At 38.3% G+C, this 26,347-nt stretch overlaps 1 protein-coding gene across 1 annotated transcript in view; it reads right to left on the reverse strand.

Annotated features, from left to right (window-relative positions):
* The window catches only part of DENND1A (DENN domain containing 1A), a 465,733-nt gene that overhangs the window by 342,927 nt on the left and 96,459 nt on the right, over nucleotides 1–26,347 (reverse strand). The window contains exon 3 of the mRNA XM_081104118.1: nucleotides 774–817. Within this exon, the coding sequence (XP_080960244.1) occupies nucleotides 774–817 (44 nt within the window). The remainder of the gene's footprint in view (nucleotides 1–773; nucleotides 818–26,347) is intronic.

The raw sequence follows: 26,347 nt of genomic DNA on the forward strand, positions 1-26,347 counted from the left end.
AAAGCATACTAAATTGCAAATTTGAACTAAAAATGTAAGGTGCCCTCAAAACTTACAAAACATCTCCAATGTTTCTTTTTCGTTTTCTTTTTCTCTAATGTTTCTTAAGAGTGAAGCTGGAATCCAGAATGCATAACCTGGATCTAATCATCAAGATTAGAGCAGCATCAGAACTTCAACAATATTTTGTGATTTAAATAGTTCCTTCCACTGCATTTTATGCTTGCAAAACACAAGAAATTCAAGATGGCAGGACCAAATGGCCAATCTTAACTTTCCCTACCATCATTACAATTATTCTCACTACCCTCAAGACCTTTCCTGCATGTGTAATCTTCTCCTTTGAGTACTACCACAACAAATAGTTCCATAATCTATTTCAAATCCCAGAATATGTTATAAAGTTCCCTCCTCCCCCTTTTTGTTACACTGGTTCTTGACACTTAAATAACAACAAAAACAACAAAAAAAAATCCAAACTATTTCCTAATGAACTGCAGACTGTAGCATAGCTTAAAGTAAAAAGTAAAATTCGTGATAGATTTTTCTTCCTTACTTTCTGTGCATTTTTCCCCTGAAGGTACACCCCAAACAAGCACCAATATTTTCCATCCTACTTGAATGTTTTACTTTTTGTCTTTGGTTCCTAATTACTGTTTCTCTTCCCTTCTAAAAATTCATTTATCTCTTTCAGTAAAAAAGAACAGTAATAATATGTTGAACAACTCTGAAATAAATTTTGTCATGTAAAAAATTAATTACGCATTCCGAACCTGGTCACTGTAGTCCTCTGGGAATTGCCTCTGCACCTCAGGATCTGTAAATAATTGACAGATAATATTAATTGGCTTTGGATTAGTGAGCAAGCAGAGGATCACACATTAATATTTGATCAGAAGATGATAGCAGCCCTGGCAGGGGATCCAAGGGGGGCAGCTGAGGCTGCTATGTTGATGAGCACAAGGAAGGGCTCGGCGAGGCACTCCCATTACCCTCCTCCAGAAATATAAAAAAGAAAAATTTTAAAGACCTGATGCTACTGTTAACTTGAAACTATTACCTAATGCAAAAACCTCGCCAGCTGCAAATTGCCCTCAGTATATTTTTTCCAGAGAAAATGAGTCTTAAACTGCTTGACTTTTCTTCTCTAATCAGAAGCCTCCTTTTCATAGTTACAGATGTAGGGTTGATAAACCACCTTTAACACCAGTTTCAGATTGGGGTGGGGGAGGGGGAAGTTAGGGCAGTGAGGGTGAGAGAATTCTTTCAATGAACAAATGCAAAATTCCTTGCTTTTAAAAATAAAATATATTCCTCTCAAAATACTTAACAGTAAAGCTCTTGAAAATACAGATAAAACTAGGTAAATTCTTCAAAACAAACAAAACAAAACAATACACTTTTAGCTTACCAGTGTAAACAAATTTAAACTTGCTCAGAAACTAGAAAATACATAAATGAAAACACCTTTCATGACATTCAGCTTAAATGGAGTTACTAAAGGGGTCACTGGATTCTTCAATCATAGTTGCAAGATAATCCAATGCCACTGTCTTTAAGTCAATATAGAAGTGTACTAATTAAAAGCTATTAGCACTCCATTTGCTATTGATTAGAAAACCATTCAATCTTTTCCAATAAAAGAAAGATTTGGTTCCTCAGAGACACATTAAGGGGAGTATCAGAATAATATCTATTTGAGAAACTATGTATCAATGCAAAAGGCTTTTGGAAAAGCACAATAGTTGAGGGTCCTTTCTCACAATCATGACAATACATACTACTCACTTTTCATATCTATGTTTTAAAACACCAATTTACTTCTCTGTGAAAATGAATCCATGTAAAAGTTAAAACCCTTCAAATCACAACCAAAACGCAGGTAATTGTTCTGCAGGGAAGAATCAAAAAGAGAGAAAACTGAGGGTCTATTCACATATTATATTTAAATCCTAGAAATACCTGTTTTGTCATTAAAGTCAAAGGACATTACTTTTCAAAACCTAAGACTAATAACAAAAGCAAGAATATTCAAAAGATCACATCAAGAGCAGAGTGTCCCAAAATGGGTGGCGCAAAAAACTTAAAGGACCTGTAGACCATTTCAGCTCCTGAAGTATCTCCTGGCTGACTTAAAAACTAAGGATCAATGTCTTCTTTCAGCTTCATCTTCCAATACTAGAAGGGAGAACTGGCGCTTCTACAGCATGGCTGACCGGATTCCGGCGTAATTCCTACTGCAGTGCTGTGCAGGGCTGCCCTGGGAGGGCAGTGAATACACTGTCTGCTTCTCTCTGGCCTGGAGGGCTAAAATCACACAAGAACTTGGTCCTCTTAAGACAGGAGGTCAGAGGGCAGTAACGGCAATAGGTAGGTCTACAGGGAAGAATTAGCCAGCAAGATAATAAAGGGACAGCCAAATGCCCAACAGACCTCTAAAAGTGTGTTTGGGGTGGGGTGGGGTGGGGTGGGGTGAAAGTGGAGGGGAGGCTCAAAAGAGGGCAATGGTATAATTCCTAAAACATACAAAAATGACTTGATGGGGGTGCGGTGGAACAAGTGGTTTTTTAGGATTTAAAATTTGTTCCCAAGATCAAAAAAAGATTTAAAAAGAAAGATTTTAAAAGAAAATGTACTTCTAAGACACTGAAATACACTGTAAAACAGAGGTTGGGAAAGCCACAAAATAATCTAAGGCATATTCATTTTCTTCCAATTGTCAGGTGGTTAACACTTATTCTTCAAGCAGAAAACTTCAGACAAAAATGACTCATATATAAATCTTTAATATCATGTCCCCTTTCTTGTAGTAGTTGTGCTCCTTGGGAACCAGAAATACCAATGAAAATAAAGATGGAATAAAACCAAAAACTTTATATTTTTTTTACCACTTGGTGAGGAGATGAACATCAGAAACCAAAATTTGTGGTATATTCTTTAATTTAAAAATGTCTTGCTATAGATTAGAGAAAGGTTTTTAAATCTCTTTAAGCAACTATATTAATAAGAAACTACATTAATGATTAACTTGTCACTTTTAAATGTATTTAATTCATATATACAACATAGAATTGAAAAAGAGGAGGAAACACGGATAAAAAGAAAAATTGACCTATTTTAAGATGAGAGTCACTCAAATCATATTATCCTAAACACTGCCTCAATGGTGGGCAATGTAATAAACACCACCAACTTAAGTCCTTCAAATGTCCTAAGATTAACCCTAGAGTGAGATTCCTAGATTTTAACAGAATCATGTTCCAAGATAATACATGAATTTTATTTACTATGATTCAAGCATAAAACTTTTACTTCCTTTCTTTAAGGCCCTAAGGTTACAAAAGCAAATTTCATGGGTCCTTAATACTCTTCTAAAACAATATTTAAAAAAAAAAAAAGGCAATGTTTTTTAAAACCAAAGTCCAACCTATAAAGTTTCATTCAACTAGCTCAGAGAGCCAGTCTCATAGTTAATAAAAGTATGAAAGCCATTTTGTAAAAATTAACACAAAAACTAAAAATAATTTGTTTGGATTTCTTTAAAATGCCTATTTTATACAGTGGGTTGAAATCCTTTTTCACAGTGAGTTGATCATTATGCCACAATGTCACCAAAATATCGACATTGGAAACATCTGAGTTAAAAAGGTCCAAATACAATCTGCTTTTCTCAAGCAACACAACACCCGCCTTACTAACAGTTTCAGCATGGCACATGTACAAAACCTAGCACCCCGCAGTTAAGCAAACCGCCTTTAAATTTTCTGTCTGGCAGCAATCCACTTGCGTGTCTGTATGTTTTTACAAGTACTCTATGTATTTCATTGCATCAGCTGCATTTCTGAGTTTTAAACGGTCTGGGAACATTTTATGAAATGTTCTATATCTTTATATGGAAAATAACATACACTGGAAAACTGTGCATCGGTCTCTAATATTTATGTATCTATTTCTTTATCCACCATCCAATGCTATAATTGCTAATGCTCCAAAACACCTTCTCACATTCATACCCTCACCTCCAAACACAGTGTCACCAAACAGCTAACTTTAAAAAAAGTCACATAATTTGCTTAGGCAATTGGCAGTAAGAATAGAGTTACTGGCATATGTCAAGCTTTTTCTCTAAGATTTGTCCCTGACAGAAAATTAAGAACATAGTAGTACATAGCACCCTCTTCCCCCCTTATCCTTCTCTCAGCAACTTTCTCCTAATTTAAATAATACCTTATTATAAAATTAAAAATTTCCTAGGGAAATACTTTTAAACAACAAAAATCATATTTAAAATACCTTGCCAACAAGATGTATGGTATGATAGATGGCATATTTCTCTTAGCCACATAAGCCTAATAAAGCTTCACATTATCCCAATGTAATGGGCCACTACCCTTGTCCCAGCACCATGGCCACGCAAGAGGCTGTCCCCACACAGAACAAGTGCACCACTTCCTCTGGAGGCCACAAGACACATCTCCATATTTAAAAGACATTTCACAGTACAGACTCCCAACAGCACAATCTCCTTCAGCCACAGAACATGAGCATGCTTAGAAGGCTATGTCTTCATAGAAAAAAAAAGTTTGATCTCAAAAATGTCTTGCTTTGAAGAAGAAGAAGACAAGAAGAAGAAGAAGAAAAGAAGGATGAGGAGGAAGAAGAGGAGGAGGAGGAGGAGGAAAAGGAGGAAGAGGAGGAGGAGGAGGAGGAGGAGGAGGAGGAGGAGGAGGAGGAGGAGGGGGAGAGGGGGAGGGGAAAGGCTAATATTCTTCAATCTCAATAGTCCATGTTTTGTAGTTTTCTACTGTAATATACTTTTAAATCTTTAAGATATACCAGATTGCCACAGGATGTTTAATTAATAGAATAAGAGTTTGGGCAAGACTTACTAGAAAGGTGCTATAAATTATTTTACACAGGCTCCAAAACCTTGAGTTCTGCCTTAGGCTCAAAGTTCCTAGAAAACGTGGTAGACAGATCGTTTACAACAGAAATGCAAATAATTCATAAAAATACTGGTTATGTATGAGGGCTCATTTGTGCATCAGTAACTAGTATGTGTACACACACACACACACACACACACACACACACACACACACACACCCTCACCAAATTATTTTCCTCTTTTTCTCTGTCACACCAGTGGACTCCACTTAAAGGGTCAAGGCATAACACTTTAACCTGATTATTAAAAAATACACTGTCTTCATTTTCTATGAAAGGCCAAACAACTGCATACTAACCAAATATTACAATCTTCTATAATCGGAGCTTTTTTAGGAAAATTTAAGAGAAACTGCAAATATGGCCGTTAACCCAGGAATCTACACTGCTTTCACTTTTAACATGTTAGGAATCAAGACAGAAAATATTGCGTTTAATGCCTACTAAATTTATCTAGTCATTATCTCTAGTATATTTCAGTCAATAAGAGACAAACTATTGAATGTATTTAAAGTTAACAATTATAAAAAATCTGCCCTTTAAAAGTGAGACTTCAAAATTAGCTATAAACGATATAATCTCGCTCAATTTCATGGAGTTTAAGATACTATCTTTCTCTCCCCAACAACCATAAATGTTAATCCAAACTGTAATCAGATTTAATTTTCTGGATGATAAGATAGGAATATGTTTAAACCAGTAATAGTCCATTACACTGCTCTTTTCCTAATGACATTTTCAACTTTTATACACTAAAAAATGTAGACTCTCAGAAAATAGTTTGAGAAGTTGTACATTTTCAGGATAAGCTCAATCTTCCCCAAAACACAATCAGAAATAAATTTCTTTTAATCATCAAGAAAAAAAGTTAAATATTTTTGTATAATGTAGAATTAAAGTTTCTTGATAGTATGACTGCAAACTGGACCGCTCTGAACTAATAAAGAGCTTTAAGGACATTACCTATTAAACCTATTATAGCTATAAAAAAATCAGCCAGCTTTACTTCACATGATAAAATAGCTGAGTCACTAGGTTAGCATTGTAACTAAATACAATTATTCTAGTAAATTATTTCATTTATGATAGTTAAAATTTACTTATTAAAAATAATATACTTTTGAAGGAAATGTTTTATAGTAAAAAAAAAAAAATCAACGTTTTCCTTTTCCTCGACAATCAAATAAAACGGTTTCTGTTGTCTTTCCTTTAAAATATTTTAAAATTAAAAATTACTGATTCTAAAATACAGATTTTTATCCTGAAATTAAAAAGGAATATAATTCACTAATTTAAAAATCATTTCAAAGTACTTTAAGTAAACATTTGGTTTTCATGTACAAATGGCATTTCTTAGTTTAAAAAAAAATCTATTCAGGTATTAACTTTTTTCTCTAAAACATGAAGAATACCTGACATAAAAACTTTGAGTTATCACCAATTTTAATTCATGCTTCTTTCTATTCTAGTCTTTTCCCTCAATACTGGCATTGAAAATACATTCAAAAACTGCCTCACGGAGGCCAGCCTGATAAAACAAGAACAGGTCACCATCTACACCTATAATAAAATCCCAAACAGCATTATTCGGGGAAGGAGAGCACAACCCACCTCAGTATGGCAAGCAATGGAACCATGTGCCAGATTTCTCCTCAAACTAGCATATTCTGCCTTTCAGACATATCCTGCTCCAATGTGACTATTTATGCATAAACAGCAGACACTGACCTATTGTTTTCAGTTGTTGGAGTTATGAATGTAGTACAGTTACCAATTAAGTGAATCAACAAGTCCTAAATGCATCAGCTGTTCTACAAATAATGAGTCCATTGACATTATGCAGTAAAATCTAGGGAGCTTCATCTTTCTTTCCAGAGAATGATGATATTTTGACCAGCAAATGCCACTACTTAATGATAACTAATTTCATCTACAAAAGGAATATAATAAATCTGATCCTTAACCAAACTTACGCCTCATAAACCCAAAATTCAAGCATTAGTCAAATTCCAAAGGAAGCTGTAAAATAAAAAAGAGAGGGTGTGCTGGAAGGGAAATAAATGTCAAAAGAATATGTTCATATATTCTTACCTTTTTCCTACTGAATATCCTAGTTTTCAACTTTACTGGTTTGCAGCATATTCCCATCTTCTCATCCGGAAAATTAAATCTGATTACAGTTGGGATTAACATTTATGGTTACTTAAATATTTAGGGTTTTTAAAATTCGTTTGACTTTGGAACTAATTCCTAAAATCTATCAAATTGACAGATGAATATTGACTTTTTTCCTAATAGTTATAATCTCAGGCTTCCATTTAATTTATGAGTTAGAATTCATCTTACCCCCTCTTTTTGTATGAGTACTATTAAGTGTCATATTTTTACTCCCATATGAATAAGTACTTCAGATCTAACCTAAATGACAGCTGTGCCCTTTATGTCCCACAAACATGACATCACTGCATATAGTCTTCATAAACAGATATACCACATCTGTCAATTAGGTGAAAAGAGATAACTTAATTATATACTCAAAAACAAAAACAAAAAATATTGATTGAGTGCCCACTATGTGCCAGACACTAAGATAGGTATTTTGTATAAAATTTCTAATTTTATATTCATGACAAAGCTATGATATTGGGACTATCATAATCAATTTTATCAGTTAAAGAAAGCAAAAGGTTATCACTTGCCTAAAGTTAAAAAATTAGTATTTATTCATGGCACAAATACTCTGATGTGACTCATCCAATTAATGAATAGGACATAGTCTTTGCTCGCAAAAAGTTTACAGACTAACCCTAATGGAGAGTACAGAGAATTAAACAAGCAATTACCACAGGCTTGGTAAGTGCTATGCTGGGGAATGGTAGAGGGGCATGGAACCTAATCCTGGCCAGGATGGAAAAGGCCTCAGGGAAGAGCTTGGCAGGGCCAGGTGTAGAGTCCAGGACTAGGCCAGGGTTCATCTCATGCTACCTACCACACACCCTTTCTGAACAGTGTAGGGGTCAGTGAGTAAGTATTCTGTGAGGTCAGGATCCATGTTCTACTTAGCTTTGTCTCCTACAAATTATTTTGTCTACTAATAAGTACCCAACAAATATTTTAGCATAATAAGAAAAAAAGAATAAAATAAACTCATTAAATACCTAGTCTCTCCAAATGGATAAAAGGCCAATTTTAAAACATCCAATAGAAAACAAGCCTTTGAATGCTGCAGGCTTCCTAAAGACACACTGGCATATAGTAAGCACACAATAAATGTTAGTTGTTGTTATATTATTAACCCCAATGGAGAAATAAGCAAGCAGTATAAATTAGATGGCTACAGATGTATAGATGTGCCTTAAGTTGGAAATACATGTGTTCCTGAAATAAACTTTTATAAACCCAATTAAAATTTTCCCATCATCTGCCATTACTTAGAAATGTTATAACTTTATCAGAAACTGATTTTCTCTTCATCGTCAGTGGTTCGAAAATCCTTAAGCTACAGTTTATTTTGCCTCCTGGCATCTGTTTGCTAATGATCTGTAAACATCAAATGCACTAGGGACTCTCCCAGATTTACAGAAACCCTGAGGTGAATCTTTGTATAAATTGAAGGACCTTTCTGCTAATTCCTTTGCTTTTTAAGTTTGCATTATGGGTTTCAGAAACAGAATCCCATTAAATATTTTTGCAGTAATAATTACACTACTACCAGCTACCTACCACCTACTGAATGCCTAGGTATACTAGTTGTTGCCAAAGGCGGTTTATTTTATTATCTTATTTAATCATAACAACAACTCTGCAGGTAAGTAGATGTACCCCTATTTTATAAATAATAAAAGTGAGGCTAATTAAGAACAAATTCAGAGTTAAGTAACAGAGCTGGGATTCAGCCTGGATCCATCAGACTCCCAAGAATCCAGCACTGGCTTCCCTTTTTGGCTTTATTTATTTGCATCCTCCTGTTGATCTGTCTTCTCATCATTATTGTGACTCAACAATAAGAACACAACTGGACAAATAACTAAAACATGTTGTCATGAAACAGGCCTTAGCAGATTATAAATGAGAGCTTTCCAATTTCTCTATTTATTGCCAAGTTCAGGATATAAACAAAATGACTCCAAAGTAACTAGCACTCAATACAACTAGTAAATACAATATTTAAAAGATGAATTCATATTAAAAACAATAATTTTGAAGGGTCAAAGTTATCCTTGTATCATCTATGAATATAATCACTTGCTAAACAAATGAGAACACAGAGAAAATGTTTTCCTACTTAAGAAAATGTGTTTCCGGATGTGAGGGCGATCTGGCTGCGACATCTGTCACCCCATTGATCGCCAGGGTTGATTCGGCTGATCTGGCTGGCTAGGCGGGTGTCCCCCTCCTCCCTCACCGATCCATGTGCGTCCCTCCCGAAGCTGCGCGCTCGGTCGAAGAGGACGACCTTCCCCCCCGAGGAGAGGAACGGTCTTCGGTCAAGGGTATACGAGTAGCTGCGCTCCCCTGCTAGAACCTTCAAACAAGCTCTCAAGAAAATGTGTTTCCAAGTACCTCTAAACCACACTGAGAACCCCAATGCTAAGGTCAAATTAGTGCAAGCAATACTGATACAGCTGACACCCCAGCAAGGGAAACATGCTATGCCTGTCAACCAGAAGACTTTCCTACCAAATTCTGCCTCTCTTCCCCTGGAAACAAGCCATGGCTGCCTAGTCCTTAACAGTGCCCATATCCTAAAATCCTTAGACCACATGTGTGAGTGTGTGTGTGTGTGTGTGTGTGTGTGTGCGTGCGTGCATGTGTGTGGGGGGGGGGGTTGTTTTAAAAATATACGTAACATGAAATTTGTCATTTTAACCATTTTTAAGTATACAATTTGGTGGCATTAAGTACATTCACATTATTGTTCAAAAATAACTACCATCCATCTCCAGAGCTGTTTCATGTTCCCTAACTAAAACTCTGAACCCACTGAGTAACTCCCCATTGTTCCCTCCACCCCCGCCCCTGGCAACCACCACTCTATTTTCTGTCTCTATGAATTTCACTACTCTAGGTACCTCAATAAATGGAATCACACAATCTCTGTCCTTTTGTAAATAACTTATTTCACTTAGCATAATGTCTTCAAGGCTCATCCATGTTGTAGGATATGTCAGAATTTCCTCCCTTTAAGGCTAAATGATATTCCATTGTGTGCATATACCACATTTTGTTTATCCATTCATCTGTCTATGGACACTTGAGTTTCTTCTACCTCCTGGCTATTGTGAATAATGTTGCTATGAACATGAGTGTACAAATATTTGTTCAAATCCCTGCTTTCACTTCTTTTGGATATATATCCAGAAGTAGAATTGCTGGATCATATGGTAATTTTATGTCTGATTTTTTAAAGACCTTTAAACATGTTTCAAAATATTTTTATTATTAACTAGAACTGTCTAGTCTCAACCTCTTTAAGTTTGCTGCACATTCTTACATACTTATTGCTAGCAAATGCTGGCTTCCTCTGGAGCCCTCTCAAGTAGTGTGTGTTTCCTCCCCACTCCTCCTCCTACAGGCCTGGAGGTGGGGTAAGTGGCCTCTGTTTCTTGTTGCCACTTCCAGACCATTCTCTCTCATTTTCCAAAACCCATATTTTTAACCTCATGTCACCAGACTTCACTCCTCTCCCGCCTCTGCTCTGTTGTCATCCACTGATCCCAAGGTTACTCCTCTTCCTTGAATCGTGGGGATCCTGGTGCACTGCCACTCACTCTCTGACTATTCCACCACCCCCTACCAATTTTACTATTCACATAGATGATCCTACCAAACCCCTGAATTCTTGATTCCTTAGCCTCCTCCCCACCAAGGACCTTGTCTTCTACCCAATCTCAGATACTCCCTTAGTGTCTTTGTGACTCTCTTAATTTGTCACCCACACTTGGCAAAATTGCAATCCTTGTTAAATCCACCCTCAACCCTCTACCTGCCTGAACTAGAGAAAAACCCACAGCTATGCTGACTAACCTAGCTTTAAATTTGGATTATTCACTGTAAGTAAGCTTTAATGCAACTTGGCAATTATACTACATTTTCCTTAATTCATTCACTCTCACTCTCCTCAGTGACTATTTCATACTTTCTCCTCTCCCCTCAAACCTTCTCCATTCTCAATTGCCATTAATTACCTTATATGCCCCTTCACTGAGAAAACCAAGCAATCAGAAGAGAATTCCCACAAGCCTCCACCACAATTTCTATGCACTTATTATTTCTGACCCCATAGATTCTGCTTCCGTCCTGTTACTATGAAGAAGTGCTTGTGCCCCTTGCAAAGGACCCTCCTCAACCTGTGAACTAGAGCCCCACCCCCTCACCAACTCAGGCATTATTCCACCAGTTCTCCCATTAATTTACCTCTCTCCAGGATCTTTTCCCATCAGCATGCAAACATACAGGTATTTTTAAAACTTTTTAAAAGGTCAAGCCCATCCCCCACAACTACCACCCCATAACTTTCATTCTCTTTAAAGCTATATTCTTCAAAAGTGTCTATACTCACTGTCACCAATTCCCCTACTCTTACTCTCTCTTGAACCTGTGCCAAACAAGTTTTGCCCACCACTTTCCTGAAACTATGCATGCACCAATGATGCATCAATGACCTTCTCACTGCTGACATCAATTATCAATCCTCAGTTCTCATCAGACTTGACCTATAAGTACCGCTTGACACCTTGACTGCTTCCTCCTCCTCAAACCACCTTCTTCATGTGACTCCCTTGGCGTCCCACTTCCCTGCCTCCTGGGCCTTTCCTTGGGCTCCTTGCTGACTGGCCCCTTCCTACTGAAGGCCTCCGGAGTTCAGCCCTTGGACTTCTTCACTTTTCTTCCCCCACGTCCTCCTTTGCTGGTCTCTTTCAGTCTTGTCACTTCAAATACAGATACGCACTATCAGCTTTAAATTTGTTTCTCCAGCTCAGGCCTCTCCCAACTCCAGACTAATTCATCTAACCGTCTACTCATCATCTCCACTTGGATTTCTAACAGACATCTCAAATTTAACATGTCCAAAACTGAACTCCTGCTCTTTCTCTCACATTTCAGATCCAATCTGTCTGCCATCCCTGTCAACTAAATCTTCAAAATATATTCAAATTCTGACCCTTTCTCTCCATCTCCACCACGACCACTCTAGTCTGAGTCATTCAAAAGTTGCTTTCCTAGTGTGGTCTTCCCCAATCATCTCATTTAAAATTATAATTTCCCTATCCCACCATTCCTTATTCTCTTTTCCTGTGTTATTTTTTTCTCCTTAGCACATTTTACCATTCAACATAATACATACTTTTGTATTATCTGTTTTTCCTACTACTAATGTATGCTTTATGATGGCAGGGCTTTTTGCCTATCTTGCTCACTGCTATATGTCCGGAACCTGGAACAGGGCCTCACACATAAATACTGGAAGAGGGGATTGAGGAGGAAATAATTTGGCACTAAAAATGACCACACTCCTTAACTTAGTAATTGCACTTCTCAGAATCTGTCACTAGGAAATATAAGTAATTGTTCTTATGTTTGTTTCAAGCATCAATTCAAAAATTGAAAGGAAAGCATCAATAAACTCAAGTGACCTGATACGCCACCATTAAAATGGGAAATGCTAACCATTGTGTTATGAAGAAGTAACTCAAAAAAGCTCAGGTGTACTACTTCTCAGTGAAAATTCTCTAAGCTCTCCTCTTCACCACCAGTTGGGGCGCCGCCCCATCATGCACAGAGCAGGGCGGATCTGGAGGTTGCGATGCCACCCTCAGTCACGCTCAGGGTAGGGCCGATTGGGGGGTTGGGGCACCGCCCCCTGTCACACTCAAGGCAGGGTCGATGGGGAGGTTGCGGCGCTGCCCCCTGTCACGCACAGAGCAGGGCCCATCAGGGGGGTTGGGGCTCCGTACCCTGTCACGCACAGAGCAGGGCCCATCAGGGGGTTGGGGAGCTCCCCCCTGTCACGCACAGAGCAGGGTGGATCAGGGGGTTGGGGCGCTGCCCTCTATCACCCACAGAGCAGGGCCGATCAGGGGGTTCGGGCGCCGCCACTCTCACACTCAGGGCAGGGCCGATGGGGAGGTTATGGCTCTACTCCGTCACACACAGAGCCGGGACCGTGGGGGGTGGGGAGGGTTGGGGCGCCACACCCTGTCACACACAGAGCCGCAGGGCGATTAGGGGGTTTGGGCGCTGCCCCCTGTCACACTGATCCCAGTGCCGGGAGGCCTCTCAGCTCCGCTGATCCCGGTGCTGGGAGGCCTCTCGGCTCCGCTGATCCCGGTGCTGGGAGGCATATTACCCTTTTACTATATAGGGTAGAGGCCTGGTGCATGGGTGGGTGCCGGCTGGTTTGCCCTGAAGGGTGTCCTGGATCAGGGTGGGGGTCCCCACTGGGGTTCCTGGCCAGCCTGGATGAGGGGATGATGGCTGTTTGCAGCTGGTCACACATCCTTCAGGGTGGGGGTCCCCACTGGGGTGCCTGGCCAGCCTGGGTGAGGGGATGATGGCTGTTTGCAGCTGGTCACACACCCTTTAGGGTGGGGGTCCCCACTGGGGTGCCTGGCCAGTCTGGGTGAGGGGCTGAGGGCTGTTTTCAGGCTGGCGGGTGACTGAAGCTCCCAACTGCTCCTTTTTCTTTTTTCTTTTTTATTCTGGGCCAGCTTTAGCTCTGGCTCCAGCTCTGAGGCCTCTGCTGCTGAAAGCAGGTATCTGATTTGTTTGTGTTCTATAATCGAAACACTGTATCAACTCCAGCTCTGAGATCCCGGCGGGCTGAAAGCAGGTTTCTGGGGTTTTGTTTAGCTTCTATATTTGTAACAATGTTTCGAACTGCAAGCTCAGAGGCCGGCAAGGCAGGCGGGGAACGTTGGAGTCCTCCGTCACTGAAGCAAGCATGCCTCATGTTAGCTTCAAGCTGCCTGGCTGCCGGCCGCCATCTTGGCTGGCAGTTAATTTGCATATCTCGCTGATTAGCCAATGGGAAGGGTAGCAGACGTACGCTAATTACCATGTTTCTCTTTTATTAGATAGGATTAAATTTTATATGTGTGTGTATAATTATATAAGTATGTGTGTGTATGTGTGTCACTATTATTCTATGCTTCTGTCACTATTGTTTCTACTACTATTAAGTTACCATTATGACACCATTACAATCTCCTTCTGTGGGCCTTCTAGTATTACAAAGGCTGGAAAGCTAAAACTTTCCCAAAGGCACCTACAACTATGATATTAGGTGTGATTTAGATTCTGCTGATCAGATCCACCTGATGAGACTTGAAATCAGAGCCCAGGCAAGAAAGAAGCCAGGAGGTAACACGAGGAACTTACAGTGGGGCCTTGACTTACAAGTGTCCCGACTAATGAGTTTTTCGAGATACGAGCCATCTCTCGGCTGATTTTTTGCTTTGAGTTGCGAGCTAAAATTCAGGTTATGAGCCAGCTTCAGATACCCCACGGCTAGTTGGCGCAGCGAACGTCACAGTGAACGCCACAACATCAGCCCAGCATCACGTATCTCACTCGTTCACTTTATGATTTGACATACGAGTAATTTGAGTTACGAGCTCTGTCACGGAATGAACTAAACTTGTAAGTCAAGGACCCACTGTATTTCCCTGATGCACAACTAGAAGGAATGCCATGATGGTTCTGGAGGCAACAAGCTTAATGAAGACTTCCTGAGCCCAGATAGCAAAGATGGGACTACCTTGGGGCTGGCACTTGGAGTAGCAGCTTGCAGACTCCCCCAGCTTCCTGACATGGCAGAGTTATCCTCTAGGTGTGCTCTTCCTCAGTGCTACTCTGAAAGTCATTTCTGGAGAGTCAGCCTCAGCCTATCCCTCCAGTCTTTCCAATGCTCTCTAAGACAGAAATCTCTGTATGCAATCCTTTTTCTGATAGAGTGGTTTCTCTTATCTTCAACTGGACCTTGAATGATTCCTATCTGTGCATACCTCTATCCTGGACTTATCACACTGGACTATACTCCATCTACTTGCTGACATTCTCTACCTAACCTTAATTTCTTCAATGTGGAACCACTTTTATTTATCTTTGTACCCCCTACATCTAGAACAGGACCATTTGGATATTTATAAGCAGGCCATACAAAATTATCAACTTAAAAATTAGCCTGCTATATATTTGGTCAAACATTTAATTAACTCACCTCTAATGCCTTGGCAGGGCCAGGCCAAATTATTTCACGGGCTGGGCATTCCTCACCCCTGATCTACAATAATATTTGACTCATAGCACATAATCATTTCTAGGTAAGATTTTAGATAACCGCAATAGCCATTGTAACATGGAAAGGATTTGGCATGAACATTAAAGTGCTGGACTGGGAGTGGGCAGGCCTAGATTCTACCACTATGTGATTGTAAATACAGTGGGGCCTTGACTTACGAGTTTAATTCATTCCGAGAACGAGCTCGTTAAGGAGCTCGTTAACTCAAATTACTCTGTCAACTCAATGCAAAAAATCGGCTGAGAGACAGCTGGTATCTCAAAAAACTCGTTAGTCAGGACACTCTTACGTCAAGGCCCCACTGTAAATCTTTGAACCTGAATTCTCTCAAATAGAATCTGAAAGTGTTGACAAAATTAGTTTTCTTGACTCTCAAATTATCTCACTCTGTGATCTAAAATCCTTAGACAACTCAATGCTTTGATAAAACATCCATGTCTTTAATTACCTTTTAAAGAAAAATGGTCCTGAGGAAAGAACTTCTTTCTGGTTTTCACTGCAGCCCACCACCCCACAGAGTTAACAAGACTCTCAGAAAAGATAGAAAACAATTCTAAAGTCCATTTAATGAAGTAAAATTCTAAATTTAAGCAGCAGAGGCTACTTAAATACCATTCTATTTATGCCTTTTAAATTAAGGATTTAGGGAGTCTGAACACTGAAATAAATATTTCCCATTACGGAGCAATTAACTCAATAATTGTCCTAAACTAGACCTACACACTTGACATAGTAATGAGAATTTTAAAGACTCCTTTCATTCTCTCTGCCTGGCTCCATGACTTTGCTTCAGTAGTTTCACTTCATCGTCTGGAGGGGCTTCCTCCCACTTGCCATTACTATAATATCTGCATTCTGTGAAGGCCCAGACTCCATTTCAGATAAAACCTTGTAGGAGAAAACAGAAGGATTCTTGGGTTGGGGTAATTCTATGCGATCTCTCCTCTTCAATTTGCATTTCCTCAATAGTCTTATAAACACCATCACGGGTATGCTTTCATGTTACAAGGCAATGCTCTCCTGGGTGGAATTTGTCAAGGTTTACCCAACCTTTAGACACTGCATCCATGCTGAGAGCAGACCCAGGAACTGGGGCTGCAGAAGCAGGGCACACAGGAAATGTGGGATGTTCTGGGGTGACAGAGTTGGTTAGGAGTAGTTAAGAGGCTGGTAAACAAGTCTAAAAAGAAAGGGGGGCAGGGGGAGGACAGAGAGAGAAACAAAGAGAGGGAATCCAAACCTCAAGGTGCCTAAAGCAAAGTGCTCAGGGAGCCCTAAGATCAAGGTGTAGCAGCAAAGGCAAATGGTCCTTAGGAAAGAACTTCTTATTGCTTCTCTCAGACTTACTCACAGTCCCTCACATAGATATCTTTGAATAAATGAGCAACTCAGCCCTGAGAATAGGAATAGGACTTTGTCAATGTTTGTTACCCCCAGCTATGATCTCCGGATGGGATATAGACAGGTGAATTCACAGAGTGCAGCAAACACAGATTGTGGATGCTACCCATATGCAGAAGGCCTATAAAAACAACTATTCTGAAGTAACCAACTATTCAGTTCTTCCCTGACTGTGACCCACTACTTACATAGAATTGGAGTCCTTACCTAAGCTGTATTTTTAAGCAGTACTTAAAAGCCCAACTCTTCCCGTCAGCCCTGCTCTATTTCTTGCTCCCCTTCCTTTCCTAGTGAGATGCCTGATCTTTTCCATTTGTACTGTTATCCTGGTTAGGCCAGATAGTAAGCTTACTAACTCATGCTAGGCTCCTAACCTGTCCTGGCCCTCAGATGTTCACCATTGGTCCTTTCCAAGAAGGTCCAACAGTATGAGGCTGTCAAACTACCCTCTTTCAAAGTGAAAAAAGGGTCCAGTGAACAGTGGGTTATTCATTGCAAGATTATTTTACACACCCATCACTACCAGTGTGTTAGGCACTAAGAGGGCATCAAGAGACATGATTTGTGGTCTCTCTCTGGTAAAATATGATAAATCTCTTCTGAAATTGCCCAGGAATTAGGGCAGTTTTGAGAGGAAGGATGAACAGGGGAATTAAGGACACTCATTACCTAATCAAATGAGGTAAGAGAATTGTACCTGCTTCCCTACAGTTGGGAGTTAACCTAGGTAGCCAATCTACTTCAAACAAAATGAACAAATCTTGAAACTATGAAAAAGAAAATTATCAGAGTGAAGGAAAAAGTTTGTGAGGTTTAGGATTCAGAATACATAGTTGAAAGAAATAAACAGAAAAACAGGTAAAAAAAATGTTTTTAAACAGGCCAAGTGTCACAATAGAAGATATCAAAATGGTTAATAATCATATGAAAAGAGTACATCACTGAAAATCAAGAAAACTTTTCAAATGGATAGCCAACTATTCCTGGTTCACAGCCATTTTACTCCTAATTCTTAAGAGCAGCAGGCAAAGCCACCCTCTTCTAAAAAATGTTTGGGGAAAGGTTTTAATGTTTCCTAATATCCATTAAATATGGCATGGCATAACTAGATATTTGGTAGGACAGAACATGCCAGAATATATTGGGTCAATTTTCCTCAGACCCAAAGAAAAAGTCTTTATACACCTTTATCCAACAAAAGCACAACGAATTCAAACAGGTACTGGACTGTGTAGCAAGTGAAAATATTAGGCAAAAGCAGAGTGGTCAGACATTTCTACCAGTGTTCTTTTATACTCATGAAATACCAAGTTTTAAGAGAGTTCCACAGGGACACAATCCAAACTTTTACCAAGCCCTCAAAATTCACAATCTCACAGCTTTCCTCTCCTTCCCAAAGCTTAGATTTAGAAAAGGATCACTTAGGTAAAAATGTGTCTCAATAGTTACAATGTTAAGAGAAAATAAATTCTTACTTGAGGCTGCTGCAATAATCACTAAACTTCATTCATAGTAATATTCTTGCATAAACTAACAGAAATTATTTCACTGATATAAATTTTCATATAACTACTTTGGAGATTTTTTTACATAATGTTACATTTACCATAATAATTTACATAATGTAACTAGTATCAAGCAGCTAAATTCTTTGTTCTCTTGAAAAAGGGAAAGAACACTATTTTAAGTTAATAATATGTTTCTGAACATGACACTATAAGGCATTCTTAAGGAAATATGTAATACAGACATTGATAATGTACCATAAAAATTCACTGTGATCAATTCTTTTATAAAAATTCACAGGAACTGTTAATGAAAGCAAATGTTAATTTGATGTTTTTTTTATTCCTTCCTTCTGCTGCCATCTATTAAAACCTAACTTACTGAAAATGTAATTTTTAGCAGTATTTCTTTGAAATGCTATACTGTAACTACTGTATTATTATCTTTCAGTTTGTATATTTGCAGCATATTTACATACTTTATTGTATCTTTTACATATACTTAGAAACGTAAACTCGATGGTCAAGTAAACAAAAAAGGTACTCTTCAGTTTAAAAAATTCATCAAGCATAATAAATTCAATTAGACACAGTATGAAGTTTTCCTCAAAGCCATACAATAATAATACAAGTATTGTATTGTTCAAATATTCTCATTGTTATACAGATTGTCACATTTCACTTTTAACAGGAACTGACTCAAAGAGACCTTGGAACAAAAGTATCCTAACCAAGTAGCAGTTCCCAAAGTGTCATGCTAAAAAAAACACTGCTCTCCGATTCACACAATTGAAACAATCAAGTCAGAGAACAATCACTTCTTTATTAATAGAACAATGCACACTAGTTTCTTGTGTTCAAGTGATGCTCCCTAGAAAAATACTTAAACAAGAACTAAAGATGCAATATTACAATATTAATACTAATAAACTATTTTTAAAACTGATCAGTTAGATATTATTAATTGAATGATTTTTTTGTGAGTTTAGCAATGATCCCAACTGTACCTGGAATAAAAGTAAATTAAAATTCCTTAAAGTAATTCCTAATGCTGCCAATCTCCTTTATTAAAAATATAAAACTTTTTTTAAAAACAATTCAACCTATAAAGACCAATCCCACTAGAAAAGAACTGATGTGGTTAGGTAGACAATTAAATCTTATTGAAACTAAGATGATGAAATAAAACAATACCTTCACAACAAAGATATCACAAACAGCTATATTCTTTAAAATTATTCGTTCAAGATATAATTTGCTCTCCTGCAGTGTCAGATGCTAATGCAACCAATTTTATACAATCTAAGCACTATCTACAGATGCACCTTCTGTTTTTAAATCAGCAGGAACCACTGACCAGCATAAGCAGTATTCCTAACTAGATAATCAGCAAATGTGTAAAGCCTGACACCTCCCGAATACATATTTGATCATATAACTGCTTCACTAAATTCACATGACTACAAACAACTGCAACACACTAAACAAATCGAATTCAGAAAGTCAGTTACTGCAAACAATCATTATGCTGTAGATCAGGAAGAACTTCTAATAACTATCCCTTCACCCCCACTCCCCAAACAAAAAGGGGAAAATTGTTTTAATTTAGTAAACACATGCTTTCTAAGAGAATTCCTAAAGGTACACATTGCTATGACCTATCCAATTTTCCAAACTACCTTATTCTCCTTTATTATAGAATATCTAACAAAATGAGAAGGCTAAATATATCTATAATTTAGTCTCTCAGGACAATCTAGCAATCTGTACAAAAACGCAAAACTACTGTAATAACTCAAATAGAATAGGAAAACTTACAGCAATATGTTCAGAGGATAAAGAGAAAAGGCAACAATAATTGAGGACCTATTTGGAAATGGGCTCCAAAGTGACTTAAAACATTTTCTTTTTTTAAACTTCACAACAATCCTATCAGATGGGCACTATAATTTTTAAATTATACATGAAGAAACTGAATCTTGGAGGTTAAATGAATTCCCCAAACTTAACCTCGTTTGTAGAGTACAAAACAAGCTCTCCCCACAAAATAAAAAAACAAATAAACAAAGGTTGAAAATGGCTTCCTGGGCTAGCCAAAGAAGTTAAATGCTATGGATTAAGCTATTTTTAAGGAGATTTATAAAGACAAATAAGTATTTTACAAACTTATTTAATACAACCTTTTCTTAAATTGAGAGTGTTTAGTGTCAAAAAACTGTGACAGATATCTGTAATAAAAATCTGTAACAAATATTAAAAAATAATTTGGAGGAATATAAATAACTAGAGGCCCAGTGTACGAAATTAGTGCGGGGGGGTGGGGAGGGGTCCCCCTCAGCCCAGCCTGCACCCTCTCCAATCCGGGACCCCTCAGGGGATGTCCAACTGCCGATTTAGGCCCAAGATCGGGCCTAAACCGGCAGTTGGACATCCCTCTCACAATCCTGGACCTCTAGCTCCTAATCGCTTGCCTGCCTGCCTGCTTGCCGTTTAACTGCCTCCCCCCACCCCCCGCCAGCCTGATCACCCCTCACTGCCTCTGCGTGCCAGCCTGATTGCCCCTAACTGCCCCCCTGCCGGCCTGGTTGCCCCTAACTGTCCCCTGCTACCAGCCAGGATGCCCCCAACTGCCCCCTCCTTGCTGACCTGGTCGCTCCTAACTGCCCCCCCCTTGCCAGCCTGATCACCCCTTACTGCCCCCCCCGCCAGTCTGATCATCCCCAACTACCCCCCTTTGCTGGCCTGGTTGCCCCCAACTGCCCCCTCTGTCGGCCTGGTCGCTCCTAACTGCCCCCCCGCCCCCGCCAGCCTGGTCACCCCCAACTGCCCGCCCCTGCCAGCCTGGTCACCCCCAACTGCTCCCCCCGCCGGCCTGGTTGCCCCTCATGGCCCCCCTGCCAGCGTGGTTGCCCCACGCAGCCTGCTGTTCAGTCGTTTGGTCGTCCCTCACTGACCCCCTACCAGCCTGGTCATAGGCAGCCATCTTGTGAGGGTGTAAGGGTTAGTTTGCATATTACCTCTTTATTATATAGGATTACCTGGCCCTGTAACACTACCCTTGAGGGCCACTAAGTGATTAATTTCAATAGTCTCTTGAATAGAGCCAAACGTCATGTTACCTTGAGTTCACAAAACACTGCAGTCTTCAAAGAACTTTCTTTCACATACTTTAGAATTCAAATCCTCAAAACAATCCAGAGGAAAAAAAGTTATTAAAAGACTACTGCATGAAAGAAGAAAATAGAGGTTTTCTAAACACAGATGGCAGTACTCCTCAGTCTCCTGCAAACTCTATTCCTACCCACTCTTGGGGGCAAAAACATGGCCACTGGATGGAAAAAGCTATAGGTGGCTCACTGCTCTTTCACTTGCAATGCTCCCTCAAGTCTAGAAGGAGCAAGTCACTGCTGGCAGAACTACATGGATTCCACAGAGAGATTACTATCCTCTTCCAGAAATACCCAGTCTCTCTATGAACACCTCCAGTTGTTACTTGCATCATTTCAGAGATAACATAGTTGAGATTTAGAGCTTATATTATTAATGAGGATTCAAAGTAAGTAGCAGGAACAAGATTTAGACCCAAACATTGGCCTTCAAGATCAGAGATTATTACCTTCCCTAGGTAATAACAACTCTTCTTTATACCAAATAAGATAATTCTTCTTTATACCAAATTACTATAGGACATGTACAATTACAGAGATTTCACCATAGAGGATTATAAATAGCATGCTTGTCCACATGTTGGGAGGTTAGAGGAAAAATAGATCCTTTTATCTGAAGACATATACTTAAAAATGTTAATCATCTATGTGAAAGGTGTAATGATAAAAGTTGGTCAACTTCTTAATACATTAGAATTTTTATATCCAAATGATATATCTCACAAAATAATAACCTTAACAAAATAACTTATTTTAATGTTAAATTGTTTGGGGAGTCCCCTTTGGCAACTTCCTCCAATGTTCATTTAAATCTTTCATATTTTTTTACTTGGAATATAATGGATACAGTCTTCTGGAATATGATTAGGAATTATATACTAAAGGCCTTAAGACTGTACCAACCCTTTGAGTAGGTAATTCAACTTCTAAAAATACATTTTAAAAAATTGTAATAAATGTACATAATGATGGTCATTAAATATTGTCTATAATAGCAAAAGTAGGCAGCCTGTTTTATAAAGGACTGAATAAATAAATTATGATGAATTTATGTGATGAACTACAATACATCCATTAGAAATCATATTGTAGAACATAAGTCTTCAAAGTGGGGTCCCTGAGTCATCAGAATCATCCTCACCCAGAAACTTGTTAAAAATACAAGTTCCCAGGCCTACACCAGACCTACTTAATCAAATTTTGGGCATGTGGTCCAGCAAACAGTGCTTTAATAAGATCTCTAGATGACTGCTACACACTGAAGTTTGAGAACTATGATAGAATAGTACTTAACAATCACCTAATGAGACTTTCTCTCCATCCTAAATTTTAAATTACTATACAATCTCTGCCTCCTTTGCTTAAAAATCACACACCATACAAACACATGCACACAGACATTTACACATACACACAGTTATCCTTCACTATCCAAACTCAAACCATCGTAAGAGTCAGATAAACATCTGGATGAACTTCTTGCAAATCTAAATTCTTGCTATTGGCCATCTAAAATTCAAGGACCAAAAGTAGCCTTAACCATCCAAAATCAAGAGACAAAGATATTCAAAGAACTAAAGACAGTGTGTGCACATGTATTAACATATCCCAGAATGTTGCCAATGATCATATTATACCTACGAATTGAGATTAGAAGCCATTTTAGTTTTTTTCATTTTGCTTTTCTGAGTTTTACAATCTTTAATGTAGGTATTCTAAATAGAAAGTTAAAAGATTAGTTTAAAAACAGATTCATAGTGTTTATGAAAACGAAATAAAACATTATTTAGAGATACCTACATATATGGTAAAATGATCATGAAAAGAAAATGTTTGAAATGGGGGTGCAGTAGTTATCTGGGGGTGGGAGTGAGGGATGATAGGAGGGCAGATTCAGGGAAGGAACACACAGAGAGCCTCAAAGCTTAGAAGTGCTCTATTTAAGCTACTTTGGTAGTTTGTCTTCAAAGATATCACGAATAATTAGTCCCATCTCTTTGGCACATGCCACTTCATCCACCAAGTGTAGAGTCTGTTTCCCCTCTCCTTTAATGGGGCTGGCTTCATGACTTGCTTTCAATAACAGAGCACAGAGGAAATGACGCTGAGCCACTTTAGAGCCTGGGACTATGAAGGCGTGGCTGCTCCTGCTTTCATCCTTTTAGGATCTGGTTGCCATGTACCTAAGGCTGGCCTTCTGAGTGAAGAAAGGCCACACGGACAGAGAAAGGGTCAGCCGGGACACAGCTGTTCCAGACGCCCAGGTGAAGGGTGAAACACATGAGTAGAGCCATCTTGGACACATGAGCTCCCAGCTGAATGAGTGACTCTAGCCAACACCTCACAGAGCAGAAGAACTGCCTTGGGAAGCCCAGCCATCCCCAGAAGCATGATAAATCAGTGTTAGGTACCTAAATTTTGAGGTGATTTTTCTAGGCAACAATAGATAACTGAAAACAAAAAATTTTATTGCTGTTTTCTATACTGTACATATGATAGTCTTTTGCAGAATTAGAGTTTTAATTTGTAAGTCATTTACATTCATAATGAATAATATAACATTCAATATTCAAAATATCCAAAATTTATTTTCCTATGAGGTTTCAAAAAATGGCAGGAGTGACAGCACTATCATGAATTCATATGTCAGTTTCCTTGTCATAAATAAGATTGGCCTGTACTATTTTTTGTCATCATTTTTGTATTTGGGTTACAACAACTTAGTAAAGTGAAGAAGCATATCACTGAGAAACATATTTCAGAACAGTTTAAATAGCACAGGCATTCTCTGAAAAGATGTGAATACTGACTAGCCAAACCATCTGGAACTGGCAACTTTTTAGAAAGTGTTTAGACAACTTTATCAAATTCCTGCGTGCAAATTGTTCCAGGTACATTTTCTCCCACTTCTCCGCTAATTTGGTAATGTGTATTTTCCTTAAAAATATTCATTTCATCTCAAAATCATAAAAAATATACACATTATTCTCTCATGTAAAAACAGACAACAGACTGAAAAATATACATAATAAAACAACAGGAATTATCTCTGAGTTTTGGGAAATTTTTATGGTGCATTTTAAAATTTTTATTTCCCATATATTCAAGAATAAATGTCACACTCTTAAAATGAAAAATAATGTAAAGACTAAAAGAGAAACCATTTCTTAGCTCCTGTTCTAAGAAAAGGACAGCATCTAGAGCACTAGTCTGCAATGGCTGACAGAAATCAGTAATGTGAAAACAACTCTGACTTAACCACATTCTTTCTTTAGGGAGGATGAGAAGTAACAATTTCAATTACTTGAGCATTTGCCACTAATACCTACAAAAACAGATTAACTGTAAAGAAGGGGACAAGCTATGCTTGGTGAGATTTCATAATATCCCCATAATAACTCTGTCCCATCAAGTCTGTAAGAGTTCCAAACAGACCGCTTAACAGGACTGCCTTCTCATGCCTTTTAAAATTCATTGTTGTCTCTAGCTTTGCGGGGGACAGGATCTAGTTCCTTAGCCCAACAATCTGCAGAGGACAAGCACACAAAATACCATCCCAGTGGACACAATAATGCAGCAGCAACCACAAGCTCCAGCCCTCCCCTTGCTTCAATTATCATAATTTATGCATCCTTAGAGACAGGAGTATAAAACAATGATTAATGCAGAGAAAGCCAACAGCATCAAAGGTTTGGAACTGACCACTAGCCTTAAAGAAGAAAATCATAGTTCAGTTATGCAAATGTTTATCAAATCTATATAAAAATTATTTTAAAATGGAATCACTTACCAAGCTACCACAATAATAACTTATTATCATCTTAATCCTTAAAAGCTTTGGTTTCCTTTTGTCTCGGTCCATCTATGACCCAACATATAAGCTGGGTTTTTATTTATCTTAATAGCACTTGATTTTATCAAACTATAATACTAGCCTATAAAGTCACCAGAGCAATAAAATTTAATAAGAGCAGTAATTTGAGCTGTTAGAGAATGTCATTATGACAGACATGATATAATGTTAACATCATCATTATATAGTTTATATGACAGATGTCACCATAATAAATACTAACAATATTGTAGATATCTTTTCAATACAGTGAGAACAACCATGGTTTACAACATACTGAAGTAAAAATTCCTTTCAAAAACATACAGGTTAAAAATAGATATAGGCTCTATATAAGGGTTGGGGATTTTGTGATGCCAGAAGTTTGGGTGATGCCATTGATGCCGAAGAGGGATTATAGGATCTCGAATGCTGTCACAAGTCAGCATGGCTTTGTGGGATTACATTGCTTGGAGAGCTGGGTACATCCTCACTTAGCTGCCCTAACTTAACAGTGTTGCCCAGAGGCTACACTAGACTGTGCTACAGATACAACAGTGGCTTTCAAACCTCTTTTACCCATTATCCACATTAAGAAATATGTTATATCTCCACCTGATATATACACACACCCACAGACCAAATGTTTCAGGAATAATACTTTTCTTACTATATGTAATTTTTTCTGATAACTCTTATTCTATTTCATTTCATTTTTAAAATTCACTTCAAGAATTACTAAACTGATTTCATTACCCAATAGTGCTTCACAAGCTATAGTTTGAAAATTACTGGTAGGCCTTTCTTAATGCTTAGTACATAGGGGAAAAGAAGAAAGGCACAAATACTACAAACTCACTATGTACCATATAATATACAATAAGATACCATTTTTGTCCTAATTTAATTCTCACATCAATCCTATGAGGCAACTAATACTCTTCCATTTCAACAAAAATATACATTTTCAACAAATATTTACTGAGTACTCATGTGTCCAGTAGTATTGTGCTAAACTCTGCAATAACTGAGCAGTGAACAGAACATGGACTCAAAATGCATGCGCCCATGGAAGGAAGATATTAAATGGGAGTTTAAACACCACAAAGAGAAAGCATATATATAACAGCACATAACAGAGAGCCCCAACTTAATCTGAGAGATTAAAAAAGCTTCCTGAAAGAATTATCAT

This window comes from Myotis nattereri, assembly GCF_964212035.1.
Source record: "Myotis nattereri genome assembly, chromosome: 12".
Lineage (NCBI taxonomy): Eukaryota > Metazoa > Chordata > Mammalia > Chiroptera > Vespertilionidae > Myotis > Myotis nattereri.